This window comes from Orcinus orca, chromosome 6, assembly GCF_937001465.1.
Source record: "Orcinus orca chromosome 6, mOrcOrc1.1, whole genome shotgun sequence".
In the NCBI taxonomy this organism is placed as follows: Eukaryota; Metazoa; Chordata; class Mammalia; order Artiodactyla; family Delphinidae; genus Orcinus; species Orcinus orca.
The window spans coordinates 37,741,130-37,757,648 of NC_064564.1; the positions used below are offsets into that span (position 1 = coordinate 37,741,130).

Here is a 16,519-nt window from a genome sequence, read left to right on the forward strand (position 1 = left end):
GAAGTGAAGTGAGTTGCTCAAAGCTGCACGCTGCATACATACTGCAGGTGAGAATGGAGCCAGGTCTGCTGGTTCCATGTTCCTTGGCGTAGTAACCAGATTTGGCATCTGGAAAGAATCCAGATTCCCTCCTTGAGAAGTCAGACTGGCTATATCTGAAGCCCTTTAAGGTTGTGTGTGGAGCCCTACGTCAAGGACACAGGACCAAAACTCCGGAATTAACTGAGCCCCCATAGCAACTATTGTCAGGGGCTCTCCTAATCTAAACCAGACAGCCCCCTGACTCCCTATTAGGTAAAATAATCACCATGTAGTAACCTTGTAGCATCCTGACCAATCACCTAATGTCAGCCTGCCAGCAGGAATTTTCTTTGTCTTGAGGCTATAAAAGATGGCTACTAGCCCACAAAGCAGGTCGGCTCTCCCTGGTCTATCAGGAAGTCGGCCCACTGTATTTGCAGCGCCCCTCACTAACTCTGCTCTTTGTTCTCAATAAACTCACTCTTTTCTAAAATACTTTGTGTTTGGAAATTCTTCTTCCAAACCGCGCTTGGGCCACGACATTGTTGTTCTGAAATTTAAAGTATCCCCTTTTCTCCTGCAGCCAATAAAGCTTTAGGACACGGTCCTACCCAGTGAGCCAGTGTCCTAGATGGACCTGTTATGACCACTAAGGGCAGAACTCTGAGAATTCACCAGGCAGCTGTGGTTGTGCTGAAGGCACCAGGGAGGTTCAGAGTGGGAAGAACACGGTTTTCTCCTTCCAGAACAGGGGTTCAAATGTCAGCTCTGCCACCTGGGTGAGCTAGGCATCTCAGGAAACTGACTTCACCTCTCTGAATATTACTCTCTTCATCAGTATGCTAAAGATGGTTGAGAAGGTTACATGTCAAGCTGAGATATTAAAGAAGGCCAGTAAATGTTAGTCTTCCTTACAAGACCCAACATCAACCCTCTAACACATCAACACGAGTCTTTTAAGGTCACAATTGTTTCCTACAATGAAGCCTAATGAGTTTTCCAGAAGAAATTCACTACTTGCCTTAAAAGAGCTGGGAAGCATGCAGACACCTGAGGTAGCTGCACACACACACACACACACACACACACACACACACACACACACACAAATGCTGATATTGGATTTAACTCCCTGTGCAGCTTCACCTTGGAGTAAATTTTCCCTCTGTGCCCTGAAAATTGGGGCATCAATCCCTCTATACCCTCGCAAAAGGTTTCTGTGTTCAAACAAATTCTGAGGAATGAGCCTCAAATCTTCCTCACCCTCCACGGCCGTATCCCTGTCATCAGCAACATGTGAATGAACCAAATTATCTCCAGGGCTGAGGGTGTGGGCCACATCGCCGGGCTCTGCCGTCAAAGGAGCCCAGCGTCATGTTCCACCCCCTTAGGAGATGGCTGATGCTGTCATAGGGCTGTGAGGGAGGAAGCCAGCCTGGAAATGCCATGTAGGGAAGAAACTGTTCCATTTCAGTGTGAGAATTCTAAAATAGCTGCTAATAAAAAGCCTTCATACTGTGACACTTCAATACAGACACCCACAAGGATACCTTGACAAGCTGTTTGACTCCTCACAAGTCTTTTCTTGCTTTTCCTGCACAGGGCCCGAACCATCGCCCACACGGCTATACAACCATGCAGTGACGGAGAAGGCCAGCAGGGGTCTGCCTAGTCTGCGGCGCCAGCCAGGGAGCCCGGGTTCCTTCCTGGAGGGAGCCATCGCTGATCTGATGTTGGCTTGTCCAGGCACCTGTCACAGCAGTTTGAACCTGCTACTTATTCTGTCTCTCTCTCTATCCTCCTGTTGTCTTTGACAATACTTACCCAGACAATGAGTTAAGTTCACCTCCTAGGATGAGAGGGGAGAGTATCAAATAATATTTCATTTACCAATTCAGAAATGCCATGGTTCAATGAATCTAGGCTCTGAAGATAAGGAGAGTAGGATATGACTGTACGATAGTGATTAAAATCCAAAGAGTTTTTCCCACTGGAAGTCCTAAAAAATCCATTAATTACTATAGCACTATCTCCATCAGGAAAACAATGGGTCAAGTTTGAAAGAATTTTTAACAGCACCTATTCTATTTTTGAAGCTTGATAATTAAGATCTTTTATAAAGTTACTATATGAATCTTAGCATAGATGAGACCATGTTAGCTATTTTCTATAAATGCTGCTGAGCAGGACCCATGCGATTCTTGTACCTGGCTGTCCATCAGACTCACCTAAGAAGCTTGTTAAAAATATAAATTCCCAATTCCCATCTTCAGTGATGCTGGATCAGTATATCTAAGGTGAGGCCTAGTAATCAATATTTTGAAGAAAGCACTTTGAGCTATTCAGAGGTATGGTCAAGCTTGGGAGCCTATAGAGTGGGGAGCACGATAGTACCAGGCAAGGTAACCCTGCTATGCTTCCATTAGCATGAAGAGAATTTGAGAAGTTGTCTCACAGTTGGATATCATAAAGCAACTTTATGTTTGAAAATGCTCTTAGTGGAGTCCAATTTGGAATTCGTTTTTATCTGGTCAGTAGAATTTTTCAGGTTTTATGCCTGTACTAAGTTCTCATGACCACAAATGGAATGACCACCAAGAGAAGCTGCTGCAACTCTGCAGAGGAATCAATCCTGAAGTTTTTTTGTTTGTTTTAAATTTTATTTATTTTTTGGCTGTATTGGGTCTTTGTTGCTGGGTGTGGGCTTTCTCTAGTTGCAGTGAGCGGGGGCTATTCTTTGTTGCAGTGCACGGGCTTCTCATTGGGGTGGCTTCTCTTGTTGTGGAGCACGGGCTCTAGGCAGGCGGGCTTCAGTAGTTGCGGCACACGGGCTCAGTAATTGTGGTTTGCGGGCTTAGTTGCTCCACGGCATATGGATCTTCCTGGGCCAGGGATCTAACCCATGTCCCCTGCATTGGCAGGCAGATTCTTAACCACAGCGCCACCAGGGATGTCCAATCCTGAAGTTTTTAATGTCTTTGCATGTACACAGCATTAGGTGAGGTTGTCGTAACAATCTTTTGTAGTTTTATAATTTTTTTCAAATCTGGACAAATAGACCAAACAGGAATGTGAACTAACTGCTTGAGGACAGAATTCTAAGAAAGTTTTATGGAGAGTTGAGAGATGGAGTCAAATCATACTTGCACTTGGAGCTATTTCCATCCTGAAGACCCACTATGGTGGATAACATCTTTACTTTTAAAGACTCCCGGGGGAATGGTATATAATCTTTCTCAGACCTTCCTTTTAGGCAATTATCATTATCACTAAGAACCTAGAAAATGCTCAGCACTGTGTGAGGCATTGTGGAGGTCAAGATTAGAAGATGCACATTTTGCCCAAGAAGCACTTGTAATCAGGTCACCTAGTCTTGATTATAACTTCAGTCATCTGCAATAGTCTTTAAGTTCAATAACACCTTCATCTGCTATTCTTCCTTTAAGACCCAGGTCAAATCTTAATTCTTCCAGAGAATTTTCCAGATTTCATCCCACATGCCAATAAAAGTCAATTTATCTCTACGCTTCACAACTTGTATCATACTGCCTAGCATCAGAGTGATTCACTATGTTTCTTCTCCCCAAGAGATTTGTGGTTTTCTTTAGGGAACAGAACATGTCTCATTCAGAATCTACATATTGAAGAAGTATGGCTAAAAATTATATATGCAGTACCATCTTGGACTAATTCAGTCATTTATCCATCCAAGGTGCTCTGTCTCTGACCACAGGACAATGACTGTGGGAAAATGTAAAAAGTGTGGAGCATTATTAATATTCTGCCCACACATCTTTTTCCAAAGCCTTCTTGAACCAGTTCACACTTTGAGCCTGGGGAATCTCTCAGAGGTAATAGGGAAGCTTAGATAATTTCCTTTTGCTCAATACTCACTGAAGATGGAGACAATCTACTGTCTTACTAAAGTAATAATCTTGTGTAGGCAGGAAAACTTTGACTGTAGAAGAAGTATTATGTAAATGTAAGTTATTTAATTAAAAAGAAAAAAATCCTTCACAGGAAGTAGATGTTCTAAAGATGTGGGAGAACTTGTTTTCTTTACTGCAGTTTGTAAGTGTTTCACTGATAGATTCTTTGTAATGACATATTAATCATGAGAAATGGCGACTGTCTTCTACCTTTAGGCAAGGTGGAGTACCAGGGAAAAAATATACCTTCTTATCTGAAACAACCAAAAACCGGCTTAAATATATGTATATGAAACAATTATTTTCAAGACACTAGTTAACAGGCAATGAGGGATAACGATTCTTGAGAGATGAGAAACAAACATAGTGAGTTCTATGGTTACCAAGCTTAATTCATTGAAAGAGACAGAGGGCTCCGAGTGGAGCCCAGCATGCTCCCTGGATTAAGGAGATGGAGCAGAGAGCCCGGAAAGATCAAGGTGACTAGAATGGAAAAGACAGAATACCAAAGAAGAGAGAGCTGCACACAGAGAAAACTCTGAAGATTTATAGAGTGCGCCCCTCACGTATTCAGCTGAGTATTGATCACTGCACACATGTGAGGACACTATCAATGGCTGGGGAAGACTGTCCAAAAGGATCAGTGCCCAGTGCTCACACAGGACCAGTAATACTGCCAGTTCCCGATGAAGCAGAGTGAAAACCTCATGATTCATGGGGAATTAGATAGAGTACCTAGTAGATCTTGCCTCAGTAGTGGGGAATTATTAGCTCTAAAGTAGGCACTGGTCTGATACTGCCTAATAAATCTTAACAGCAACACACAAAGGGATCAAACAGCTTTGAGGCAATATAACCACATTCCAGAACAAAGCCCAAAAATATTTTTAGGAAGGCAAAGTATCTAGCATCCAACAACATAAAATTCACAATGTCTGGCATCCAATCTAAAGCTACCAGGCATAAAAAGCAGCAGGAAAATAAGATCCATGATGAGAAAAATCAATCCATGGAAATTGATCCAGGACTGACACACATGATGGAACTACAGACAAATATACTGAAAACATTTAATATAACTGCATTCCACATGTTTAAGAAGTTAACTAGAAGACTAGAAAGTATAAGAAAAGGCCCATATTGAACTTGTAGGAATGAAAACTTGAATATGTGAGATGAAAAATATATTGGATGGGAATAATGGAAAATTAGACATGGCAGAAGAAAAAAAGTTATGGAAGTTGAAGACAGAGTAATAGAAACTATCCAAAATGAAACACAGAGAAGAGAATCTGAAAATATGAAAAGAGCTCAGTGGGCAATGAGACAATTTTAAGTAGTTTAATAAAAGTGAAATTGGAGTCCCTAGCCAGTACGTAGGTAGAACAGAAGAAATATTTGAACAAATAATGGTCAGAAAATTTCAAATTGATGAAAACTATAAGCCCACAAATCCAAGAAAGCCAATGAACCCAAGAGAAAATCTTAAAAGCGGCTTGAGAAAAAAGAAGCATTACATACAGAGGAGTAAAAATCTCCTACTGAAAAACGCCAGCACTTTTGTATTTTTAGCACTGATTATGTGCCACTTCTATTTATTGTCCTCAACAAGCTTTAAAGGCAGGAGCTCATTGAGAATAAAGAAAGAGAGACCATGAGGGCGCATCAGGTGAGTATGGCATGGTTTTCTTTGCTCTTCCCAAACCCATTCACCCATTCACTTTCAGTTCCTTTTTACCTATAGTAGAACCATAGTTTGTCTAGGTCTTCAGAAAGCCACTGATCTCTGCAAGTGTATTCAGTCCTTAGTCTTGGCCCACGTGTGGCCAGTGAAATATAAGAAGGAGTCTTTGCAGAGGAGATGTTCTGGGAAAGATTTACTTCCTGATGAAAGGAAGGCATGCAGGTAGAAACTATCTTTTCTCTGTAGCCATCTTGCCCCCTTCCTCCTCCAATTGCATGTTTGACATGTTTGGAGTTGCTGCACCCATCTTTCAGCCATGAGGAAAAGACCAAGAAAATGCCAAGTGCCAAAAAATTGCTCTGACATTGAAAAGCTTCTGAACCAATCAGAAACTGCCTACCTGTGAACTTCTTGTCATGCAAACAAAAGCAACTCCCTATCTGCTTAGGGCATTGCTAGTAGCTAAGTGTTAAATTCATTCCTAATGGATAGAATCATAAAGTTAGAAGAGAGAAATTGGAGATCCAAACCTTTGCCCTTAGGACCCCAGTCTGATGCTCTTTCCTCTATACTCCAGCTAACTCTTTGTTGCCAGCTTCCTTTTTTAAGGAGCTCCGGTCTCAGTGATGCAAAGATATGGAATGTCACAGACATGAGATAGCTGAGGCCTGACTGCTTCAAAAATGGGTAAAAATGGGAGAAAGTACCTGCTGAGGATACCTCTCAGTACTCTGAGGAATAAGAATCCTTCTGGCCCAACCAAGTCAATAGGCTATGGCCTACCTTCCTTTCCAGCATACCTGAAAGCACACTTAATTTCTGTATGTAGTACTTCCATGTACAAAGCGGATGGACTTTTGATTTCAAGAAGAAGAGACTAAGAAGACTGAAAAAACAAGAGGATTTATGCCATCTCCCGCTAACAGACTTTACTAGTTAGGAAATGGATGAAACCAGGCCCCTGGACAAAGGATCTCCAGGCCAGCTCTCTTGTGCAGGCTTTGGTCGCTTTCCATAGCCCTTCTTAAAAGGCCACAAGTCCCAGTAATAGATTAAAGGCTCTGAGGCGTTCTGTAGAAAGGAAATTATTCTTACCTTAGTGACCATGGATCTCTTTTACTGGTGAACAGCCTCTGACAGCTCATGGTTCCAGTTTGAGAGAGGCTGCTCTAGGCCAAGCAAATATATACAGCAGTGGAGATGTGGGGATCTGTTGGGCGGATCTATTTTCATAAGCTTCCAGAATGCAATCTGACATGTCACTTTCTGGCATAAAAATTCGCAGTGGCTTCCCACTGACAAAAGGACCAAGTCCAAAGTCTTTGGCATGGCAAACAGGCCCCCGTGAAATCTGATAATAGCCTAAATAGCCTACTTTTTTAGCCTCAGAGGCATGCAAAGGAGTCCCATTCCCTGGCCACGCTTCGCAATGTTTACATTGCCATCTCTTGTCCTATGCTACCTCCTATGCCAAGAATTCCGCTCCTCCCCTCCTGGCCCACAGCCTTCTTGCCTCTAGAGCAATTTTGGGTTCATATCTTAAATACCAGCTCAAATGTCATGTCTCTGTGAACCCTACTCTGGTTTCCCAGTGTAGGCTGGTGGCTTTCTCTTTAGGGTTCCCAGTACATATTTCTATTACAGCATTCATCACATTATCACGTGTCTAAAACATCCTCCTTTATTATTTAGTACAGTATCTAACACATAGCAGCTGCTTCATTAATGTGTGTTGAATGAATGAATGAATGAATGAATACTCACCCACCCTGTTGCAACTCCAAAGCATATGTGAAAGGTTCATAGGGCGGCTTGAATACAAATTAAGCCAAGTTAGAATCTTGAAACAATTTATGCCAATCAGCTTTTATATAGAATTAGTCTGAACTCAGTGTTCTGATTTCTCTCCAACAGACAGGTTCCTCTGAACTGCGCTCTCTCTAACTGTTGTACAAGGCATAAATTGAAGATGATTTCAAAGAATAAACAAACTCTTACATTTCTGGGGCCACTTTAATCAAAAGAACCCAACCAGAAAGGTCTATAATTGTTCATGTGAAAGTTAAGAGTCATTGTGTGAGTATCTATTAAGGAGGAAAATAAGGAAATGGTATCTGCAAAAGAGAGTTAATGACATAGAGGCATTCTTCTTTCAGGAAGGGATTGTGTTGCCTCTTAAAATGAATGCCATGCCTGGCTTTATGGGTTCTAGGCAAAGTATATCAGAAGTTTTTCTATTATAGTATTAATGTAAATAAGTTTAAGCTCTGAGCTTTCTACTGAAAATAAATTGTCTGAAATAAGGATGTCCCTATATCTCTGGCTTTACTTCCTGAAGACAGCACTCCTAGACTCACAGACAGGGTATCTGCAAATCTGAGTATCTTCTGTATTCATCAACAGGGCTAAAAAGATATGCTCATCAAGGCTTTTCCTTATGTGTGTCCTGTTCAGCACACATAGTATGTGTCCTGCACTCTTACAGTTTGCACAGATACAAAGATATATTAGACTTGTCCTCTCCCTGCTCTCATATCAATGAGAAGACATGCACATGAACAGGTTTCCATGATGCAACGTGCTCTATGCTGTAATGCTTATTTATATGAAGTATTGAGGGATCACAGATTTGTGAGCCATTACTCTGTGTGGAGAACGTCAGGGAGGAGGTGGAACTGGAATTGGTAGATGCCATGCTGGTCCTCATAGCGGGAATGACCTGGGCATTTTACACAACACACTAAAGACATCTGTGGAATGAGCTGAGATCTATCTATCTATCTATCTATCTAACCATCCATCCATCCATCTGTCCGCCTACCTACCTATCTAGAAATGTTCACATTACATACAAATATTTCTTTTAAAATAAATACAATTTTTCAAAGACCAAGGTATGAAAGTTCATCCTTGAATATTTCCTATGTGCTTGTCCAGTTCTTAAATTACCTAAGCCTTCTCCTCTCCTCTATGGTTCAGGACTTTATTTTCCAGTTTATTACCCCTCTTCCTTCAGGGTGGGCAGATTAAGGGACAACGTACTGAAGTTCAAAACAGTTCTTTTCCTACTTGTTATATCAGCTTATTTTAAGAAAAACCGTCGTCTTTTCTCTCTGCTGTTCATAAACTGTATTAAGCACTTGAAGATGATTTCTAGACTTGTTGTTTATATCATTTTAACACTTTAGGATTCTGACCATGGCCTTGCTTAGCCAAGCTATATTTATTTGCTTCTTTTAATCTCCACCATTAATCAATTTGCCGATTCTGCGTCCTTCTCTTTTCTTCTTAAGTGAAAGATGGATTAAAGGATAGGATTTCTTACCTCTTGCCACCATAAAGCTAAAGCCCAAAGGGGTATAAGACTTAAAAGCGAGGATTTCAGATGTTTGGGGCTCTCTACTTGCCAACAGTCACATTCATTTTAAATGCATGTTGAAGCCAAATTGTGGAAAATACCAAAGTGCACATTAAAAAAAACGCAGTGGATACGCTGTGGCATAGTAATGACCAAGTAGAGTGAGATCCTAGGTCTCTGACAGGAATCTGGTTCAGATGCTTCCTAAATGCCAGGCTTTGCCAGTGGAGGGAAGGAATAAAAATGAAATGAAAGACTGGTACTGCAGAGCTGCTAATTAAAATAATTCAGAGAACATAAATGCTAGAGTAATTTTGGACCTGCCATATCAGGCTGGTTTCAATGCAAATGTAGTGTTCCGATTTCTTCCTTCTTTGGGAAGATATAATTAGCTCAGCTGCAACAGGGTGGAAGCCTCGAGGCAGCCGTTTCCTGGTGCTGCCAGCTCCCCCATGATGGAGAAGCAGCTGCCACCCGCCCCTCCTGCCATGGATCGCACAGAGCTGGGGCCACCCTGCAAGGCTGCTCACAAGCCACCATGAACAGAGGCTCAGGCTGCCATTGGGACTGGTTCTTGCTTAAAGATGAGGGACATGTTGCTCCTTAATAATCCAGTTGACTCTAGGCCCAATCGCCATCCTTCCATATAAGATAGCCTTGGTGAACTCAAAAATCCTCCTTCGTTACTGTGGCAGGAAGGATACTTAACACTGGTGATGACGGCCCACATTGGCCACAGCAGCTCCCCACCTTGGAGTGTGCAGGCTTTGGGAGAAGCTAGGAACAAAGCAATGAAGAAAATGTGCCCACAAATGAGAAACCAGAGCTGTAAGGAGAACACATTCCCCAGCTGACGTGGCAGAGAAGATGAAGAGACACTATGATGGGGACAGGCTCAATGCTAAGCTTGTGGATGATCCAACAGGCGGGTAACTCATGTGAAAGCAAGAGCGTCCTGGGAAATAGCCATTGCATGATGTACTCAACTCACCTGCAGAAACAGAGCACCAGCTTCTACTTGTCGATTTGACAAACTCAAGAGGATGGACTCTACTGACAGACTTTTGATATTTAAATAAGCAATAATATTCTACAAATGAGTTCTATGACGATAAATACTTTCATGGAACCAAAAAGTGTACCACCATTTTGAAATTTTAGACAAGGCAAAATAGAATGCATAATTTCTTAGTTGTCCTAAGCTACCATCAAATAGTCAGGTTCTCACACCCATCATCCACTTTCCTACCGGCTCCCACCCAGGCCCACCTATCATAGAGGCCAACAAAAGGCCATTTTTTCTCCTCCTTCTCAATGGGAACAACAAATAACCAAGCAAACATACAAACCCTGCAGCTGCCACTGAGTAATGACCATGGTGGGGGGATTAAATCAATGCGGCATCTGAAGAACATTTCTTAATGACTGGGATAGTTCCATGAAGACCATTTAATAAATAAAGGAACTGGGAATCATTGTTTCCTCCAATCAGTTCAGAAGGAAATACTTCAGGAAAATGTCACTTAAGTGGAGGATTTTCTTTTCAACAAATCAGAATATATGGTAGATGACAAATGACAGTGTTTTTATAATGCATAAATGACCAAGGCTAACTTCTCATGTCTATAACGATGGTCACTGTTTTGTTAGTATTTTTTAGGCTTTTTTATTGAGATACAATTCATATACCATAATATTTACCTTTTTAAAGTATACATTCAATGGTTTTAAGTATATTTACACATATACTAAACAGTCATCACACTATAGAATTCTAGAACATTTTCATCGCCCCAAAAAGAAACTCCATATCCAGTCACTCCTCGTTCCCCATTGCCCCTCAGCTCCTGGCAACCACTAATCTATTTTCTGTCTGTATGGATCTGCCTCTTCTGGACATTCCATATAAATGGAAGCATGTCGTATGTGACCTTTTGCGCTTGGCTTTCTGCACTCACCATAGTGTTTTCAAGGTTCATCCACGTTGTATCATGAATAAGTACCTCATTCCTTTTAATTAATGAATAATAGTCCATCATACGGATGACCACATTCTATCTGTTCACCAGTTAATGGACACTGAAATTGTTTCCACTTTGGAGCTATAATGAATAATGCCGCTATTTCGTTTGTGTACAAGTTTGTGTGCATGTGTGTATGTATGTGTGTGTGTGTGTGTGTGTGTGTGAACATATGATTTCAATTTTCTTGGGTATATACCTAGGGGTAGAATTGCTGGGTTATATGGTGACTCTGTGTGGAACATTTTGAAGAACTGCCAAACTATTTCCAAAACAGCTGCACCATTTTACATTCCCACCAGCACTTTATGAGGGTTCCAATTTCTCCACATCCCCGTTAACACTTCTTATTGTCTGTTTTGCCAAGTGGATGTGAAATGGTACCTCACTGTGGTTTTGATTTACATTTCCCTAATGACCAATGATGTCGAGCATCATTTTATGTACTTATTGGCCATTTGTACATTTTCTTTGGGGACACCAAAAGAAACTTAAATCCTTTGCCTATTTTCTGATTGGGTAATTTATCTTCATATCATTGAGCTTTTCAGTCTTCTTCCTCTGAATTATTTTTCTAGAGATTGTAGAAAAGGACACTGAGTTCTACTTAGTTCAGTCCCGGTTTTGAGAATGAAGCATAACTTTATCGATTTGGATAATGATAAGGTTGAAAATATTTATCGAGCACTTATTTTGTGCCAGGCACTCTGAAACCTTTATTAACTTACTGCGAAAGGGAGAGCTATTGCTTGGGCCACATGTTTCTTCCTTGGATGCTCATCAAGATCAGCACTTAAGGAAGAACTCACGTGTTCCTTTGTCTCCTGAGACCGGGAAACGCCCCTATCCCCCCTTCCTGCCAAGGGAGCAGAGCTAACGGAGAAGATGCATCCATTGGCAGGTAACCTCCCGCCATGTTTTAGCTCTCTGGAATAAACTAGTCAGTCATTGCTAGACTCAGGACAGGTGCTCTGCAACTCTGTTTTGAACACCTGAAGTTAAGACTGCCCATGTTTCCTGCAAACACACCCAAGAAAATCCTTTACGATTTGGTCTCCATCCTTTCTTGCTGTATAAAACGTGGACAGCGCTCATCAAGGTGACAAAGGAAGAAACCCCACATATCAATCTCTAGAAGAATACGCAGCAAGGCAATGGATTCATTGTCTGAGACTAATTGTAGGAGAGTCAGCTCGGCTAACGGGCAGAGGCACTGGAGGTGAGGGAGGCTGCAGGGAGGAGCGCAGGAGACGAACTGAGAAGGCTCCTCCTCAAGCATAATCATCAAGGGCAGAGCAAAGGCGAGCGCAGGCATTTCTTCACCAGCCCTAACCTAGTATGAAAGTTAGTGGAGTTCTAAGTTGTACCCTCTTAGGTAATATATTTCTAGAACATTTATTTCTTTTTCTTCCTACATCCCTCTCCCTTTAAAAATCAAGCAAAACAACAAGAAAACAAAATTGGTGGTTTGAGGTGTTAGAACACAACCCAAATCTTCAATATCATGACTTCCCGGTTTCCAGAAATAACCCTTTTCTTTCACACCCAAGTTCTGAGATGTCAGTTAAATCTAACACGCCAAGGATGCCAACTCCAGGTAATCAGTAGATTTGAATTATTGTCTATAACTCTAGCTGTTAGTGTTTCAAATGGGGGAACCCCAGGCAGACTCGGTAGGACAGAACCTCTTACCAAGATGGCCACCGGCCAATCCACTTTCATTCAAGATGGTTCTGAGTGGGAACTTCCAGGGTCTTAGTGTACTTTCATTTATGTGAACCAGTTCACCCTAGATCAAGCCTCAAACAAAGGCTCCTGGCATAGTTTCACAGAATCAAATCCAAACCTCAAAATCCTTTAACCTCATGGCCTCCTGGAAGTTTTCCAAGGGTTCCCCTGGCAGAACTCTCATGTTGAGAACTCTTTCCTCTTGGAGATCTCACAGACAGCTCTGGAGAGCCATGGAAAGAGCAGGACGGTGTTGTGGGCTGAGCTGTGTCTCCCCCCAATTTATATGTAGAAGGCTTAGCCCCTAGAATCCCAGAACACAGCTATATTTGGAGATAGGGCCTTTAAGGAGGTGATTAAGCTAAAATGAGGCCGTTAGGGTGGGCTCTAATCCAGTCTGACTGGTGTCCTTATAAGAAGAGGAAATTTAGACACACAGAGAGACCCCAGGGATGCCCGTGCACAGAGAAAAGGCCATGTGTACATAGTGAGAAGGCACCGTCTGTAAGCCAAGAAGAGAAGCCTTAGAAGAAACCAATGCTGCCGTCACCTTGATCTTGGACTTCTAGCCTCTAGAACTGTGAGAAAATCAATTTCTGTTGTGTAAGCCACTTTGTGGTATTTTGTTGTGGCAGCCCTAGCAAACTAATACAACGAGGGAGCCCCAGGGAAGGATGGCCCTGGGGTCTCTTTTTCGGTACAGCCACTCACCCTGTAGTAGTCAGTGCTGTACACGTCCCGGGACATGCCGAAGTCCCCGATCTTCACCAAGAGGTTCTCGCCCACCAGGCAGTTCCGGGTGGCCAGGTCTCGGTGCACGAAGTGCTGGGACGCCAGGTAGACCATGCCCGCGGCGATCTGCTGGGCGATGTGCAGCATCTGCGACTGTGTCAGCTCCGTCGGCGGGTTGCCCTCGGCCATCAGCACGGCATCAGGTCCGTGAGCCCTGGGGAGAACACAGAGGGCCTTGCTGGAGCCTCAGCTCTTTGCCTTGAGGGGCCCTTTGCCCCACATCAGCTGCTGGTGTGGAAAGATGCTGCCTGACTTAGCAAAAGAGGAGGGAAGGATGCTTCACCCACAGTTTTATCTCTAAAGCCTCCAGAGCACCTAGGCTTTATTTCCCAGAAAGTCTAGCATTTCCTGGGCCATGTGGGCCTGAATAGTGCCCCCCTCGACACACAGACAGGTTCACATTTTAGGGTTCTGGAACTATGCTGGGATCAGGCACTGGCTAGATCCCAAGACCCTGAAAAGCAGTGGGTGGAAGAAGCAAAAAACAAGCAAACAAAAAAACCCAAATCAAAATAAAACACTGGGGGAAGAGTTTGGCTCTCCTGGAGTGAGGGGTCACTGCACCCTAGCAGGAGCCCCAACTCTGTCCTCCCAGCCACATGCTGCAGCACAGGGCCCTCACTCCCTCCAGAGTGCAGCTCTGCTCTCCCCTACTCCACCTGCCCTGTGGCCCAACATGGCTTCAAGCTGCCCATGTTATCCCCAAGCCCAACTCAGCAGAATCCCAGGGCATCCTCATCCCGGACATTCATTCCCAGTGAAAAATACCATCTTCTTCGGCCCACCGCTACCCCTGACCTCCAGCTCAACACATGTCCTGGGCACCACACAGGAGAGCCTTTTGAATCACAACACATTTATTCTTTTACTGGGGCAAGTCTTATTCCCCACACTATGGTGGGGGGCGGGGGGAGCTGTGAAGTACGGTGTCTTATATCTTCTTTATCCTCTGTCTTACACACCCAGCCTTTTCCCAGCTATGCAACAACTTAAGGCACCTTTTTTTTTTTTTTTTTTTTTTTGTGGTATGTGGGCCTCTCACTGTTGTGGCCTCTCCTGTTGCGGAGCACAGGCTCCGGACGCGCAGGCTCAGCGGCCATGGCTCACGGGCCCAGCTGCTCCGCGGCATGTGGGATCTTCCCAGACTGGGGCACGAACCTGTGTCCCCTGCAACGGCAGGCAGACTCTCAACCCCTGTGCCACCAGGGAAGCCCGACTTAAGGCATCTTAACACTGGCATGTGCTTCAGGGAGGGGAGGGTCCCAGTCTTAGGACGCTATCATGAACCGCTCTCACCCCGCTTTCCGCTATCATGAACCGCATTCCCCACCCCGGAACCCTGCTGAGCTGACTGGAGCCACTGCCCCTGAGGGCCTGAGGGGTGCTGCAGGGCAAGGAGTAAATGTGTCCTTTGCTGCTGGACGTGCCAGGGCGGGAGTCAAAGGGCTTCTGTCTCCCAAAGGGAAACAAGGGAGGAGATCTCCTTCAGGACAGTTGGAAGCACTTAAAACAAACATAGAGGATTCTAAATGTTAGAATTTAAAGTGGGTGACCCCACCTATGGGCGTCCAGAGCTATATGAGTATTTGAAAATAAGAAAGCCAGAATTACCCAAGAACATCCAGCTCGTTTTGCCCCGCCTCTGACCCACCAGCCCCATAGACCCTCCCGTCATGGCTCCAGCCACAGTGGTTCCCAAAACACGCTGTCACCAGATCAGTCATTCTTGCATTTTCAGAGAACAAGTACTGGACAAGGAGGTGAGGAGTTTCCCAGTCCTCGCGGTGTCCAGCCCCATGATCTGGGGAAGACTTTTAACTTGTCCAGTCTGTAATTTCCCCATTAGGCAAAAATCCATAGGGGTATTATGTTGGGTGATCATTTAGGTTCCTTTTATCTCTGAATATCTGGATTTAGCCATTCCTGTTTTTGTACAAGGCAAGTCCTGACACATTTATTTCACCTCCATTCAAACTACAGCCCCGACTGCCAATGGTCACACGGAGGAGAATACGGGAAAAGCTTCAGGTTCTCTCCAGCTCAGAATCTCCCTCTGGAGTAAGAAGTCTTACAGTGCAGCGGCCAAGGCTCTGGGGTATCAGAACTGGACATGATCTCCTTCTAACATGCTAGCTGTGAGCTGAGGCAGGCTACAGAACGTCTCTGAGCCTGTTTCCTCATTCTGTAAAGTGGAGATACTGACTACACCTTCCTAATAATATGACACTGACAGGGGATACGTGAGACCCTGCTTGTATGGTGCTTTGTAGACTTTCATTGGAAAGCTGGAGAGAAAGGCTTTGCAAACAAAGTTTTCTTTAAAAAAAGAAATGGACGGTGATACGAAAACACAAGTCATCATCCGTGCATTTCTTTTTGTGGTTGGCCTGTGATGGGGCTCTCAGGGTCAGCCCCGCCCACCTCACTAAAGGTCACTGAAGCCCAACCCTTCCTAGCACTGAAGGGGCAGGGGAAAGTGACAGTGTTTTCACTCATCATAGGAGACACCAGGAAAAGGATCTAGGGATGCACATGAATTATGGGAAATCCTGAAACACCCAGAGAATATAGGCCAGGATGAAATCTTCATAGATTTAGTTCAAAGAGTGAAATAAATTGTTGATTTTTCACAGCCTTATTTCAGCTCCAGAAATCCAGACTCCTCTAAGAATCTGTCTATTGCAAAGACTCCAGGAAAGAGGAAACGTTAGAGGCCAAGCACAAAAGGCCACCTCTGTGCAAAGCCCCCATCTGCCAGCTTTCCATTCTGCGGCACCGGAGAGCTGGCGCCCTCCAGGGCCCTCTGCACTCCACCTCCTGGAGTTGGGGCAGGCTCCTGCATTTTTAACCAGCTGTTGCTCCTGCTTGGTTCTGGGTATTTGAACAAGGCTCATTTTAATAGAAGAAGCCTTTGAATGCTTTGCTTGGGCAGAAAGTCCTGCTATAAAACCAGGGCAGGCAAGTCTTCTAAACAAGTTCTTAAGAG

At 43.8% G+C, this 16,519-nt stretch overlaps 1 protein-coding gene across 8 annotated transcripts in view; it reads right to left on the minus strand.

Moving 5' to 3' along the window:
- NTRK2 (neurotrophic receptor tyrosine kinase 2) overlaps nucleotides 1-16,519 on the minus strand; it is a 384,042-nt gene that overhangs the window by 60,748 nt on the left and 306,775 nt on the right. For all 8 annotated transcript variants that reach the window (XM_049711806.1, XM_012538905.3, XM_049711808.1 and 5 more), the window contains one exon: nucleotides 13,453-13,687. In XM_049711806.1, the coding sequence (XP_049567763.1) occupies nucleotides 13,453-13,687 (235 nt within the window). The remainder of the gene's footprint in view (nucleotides 1-13,452; nucleotides 13,688-16,519) is intronic.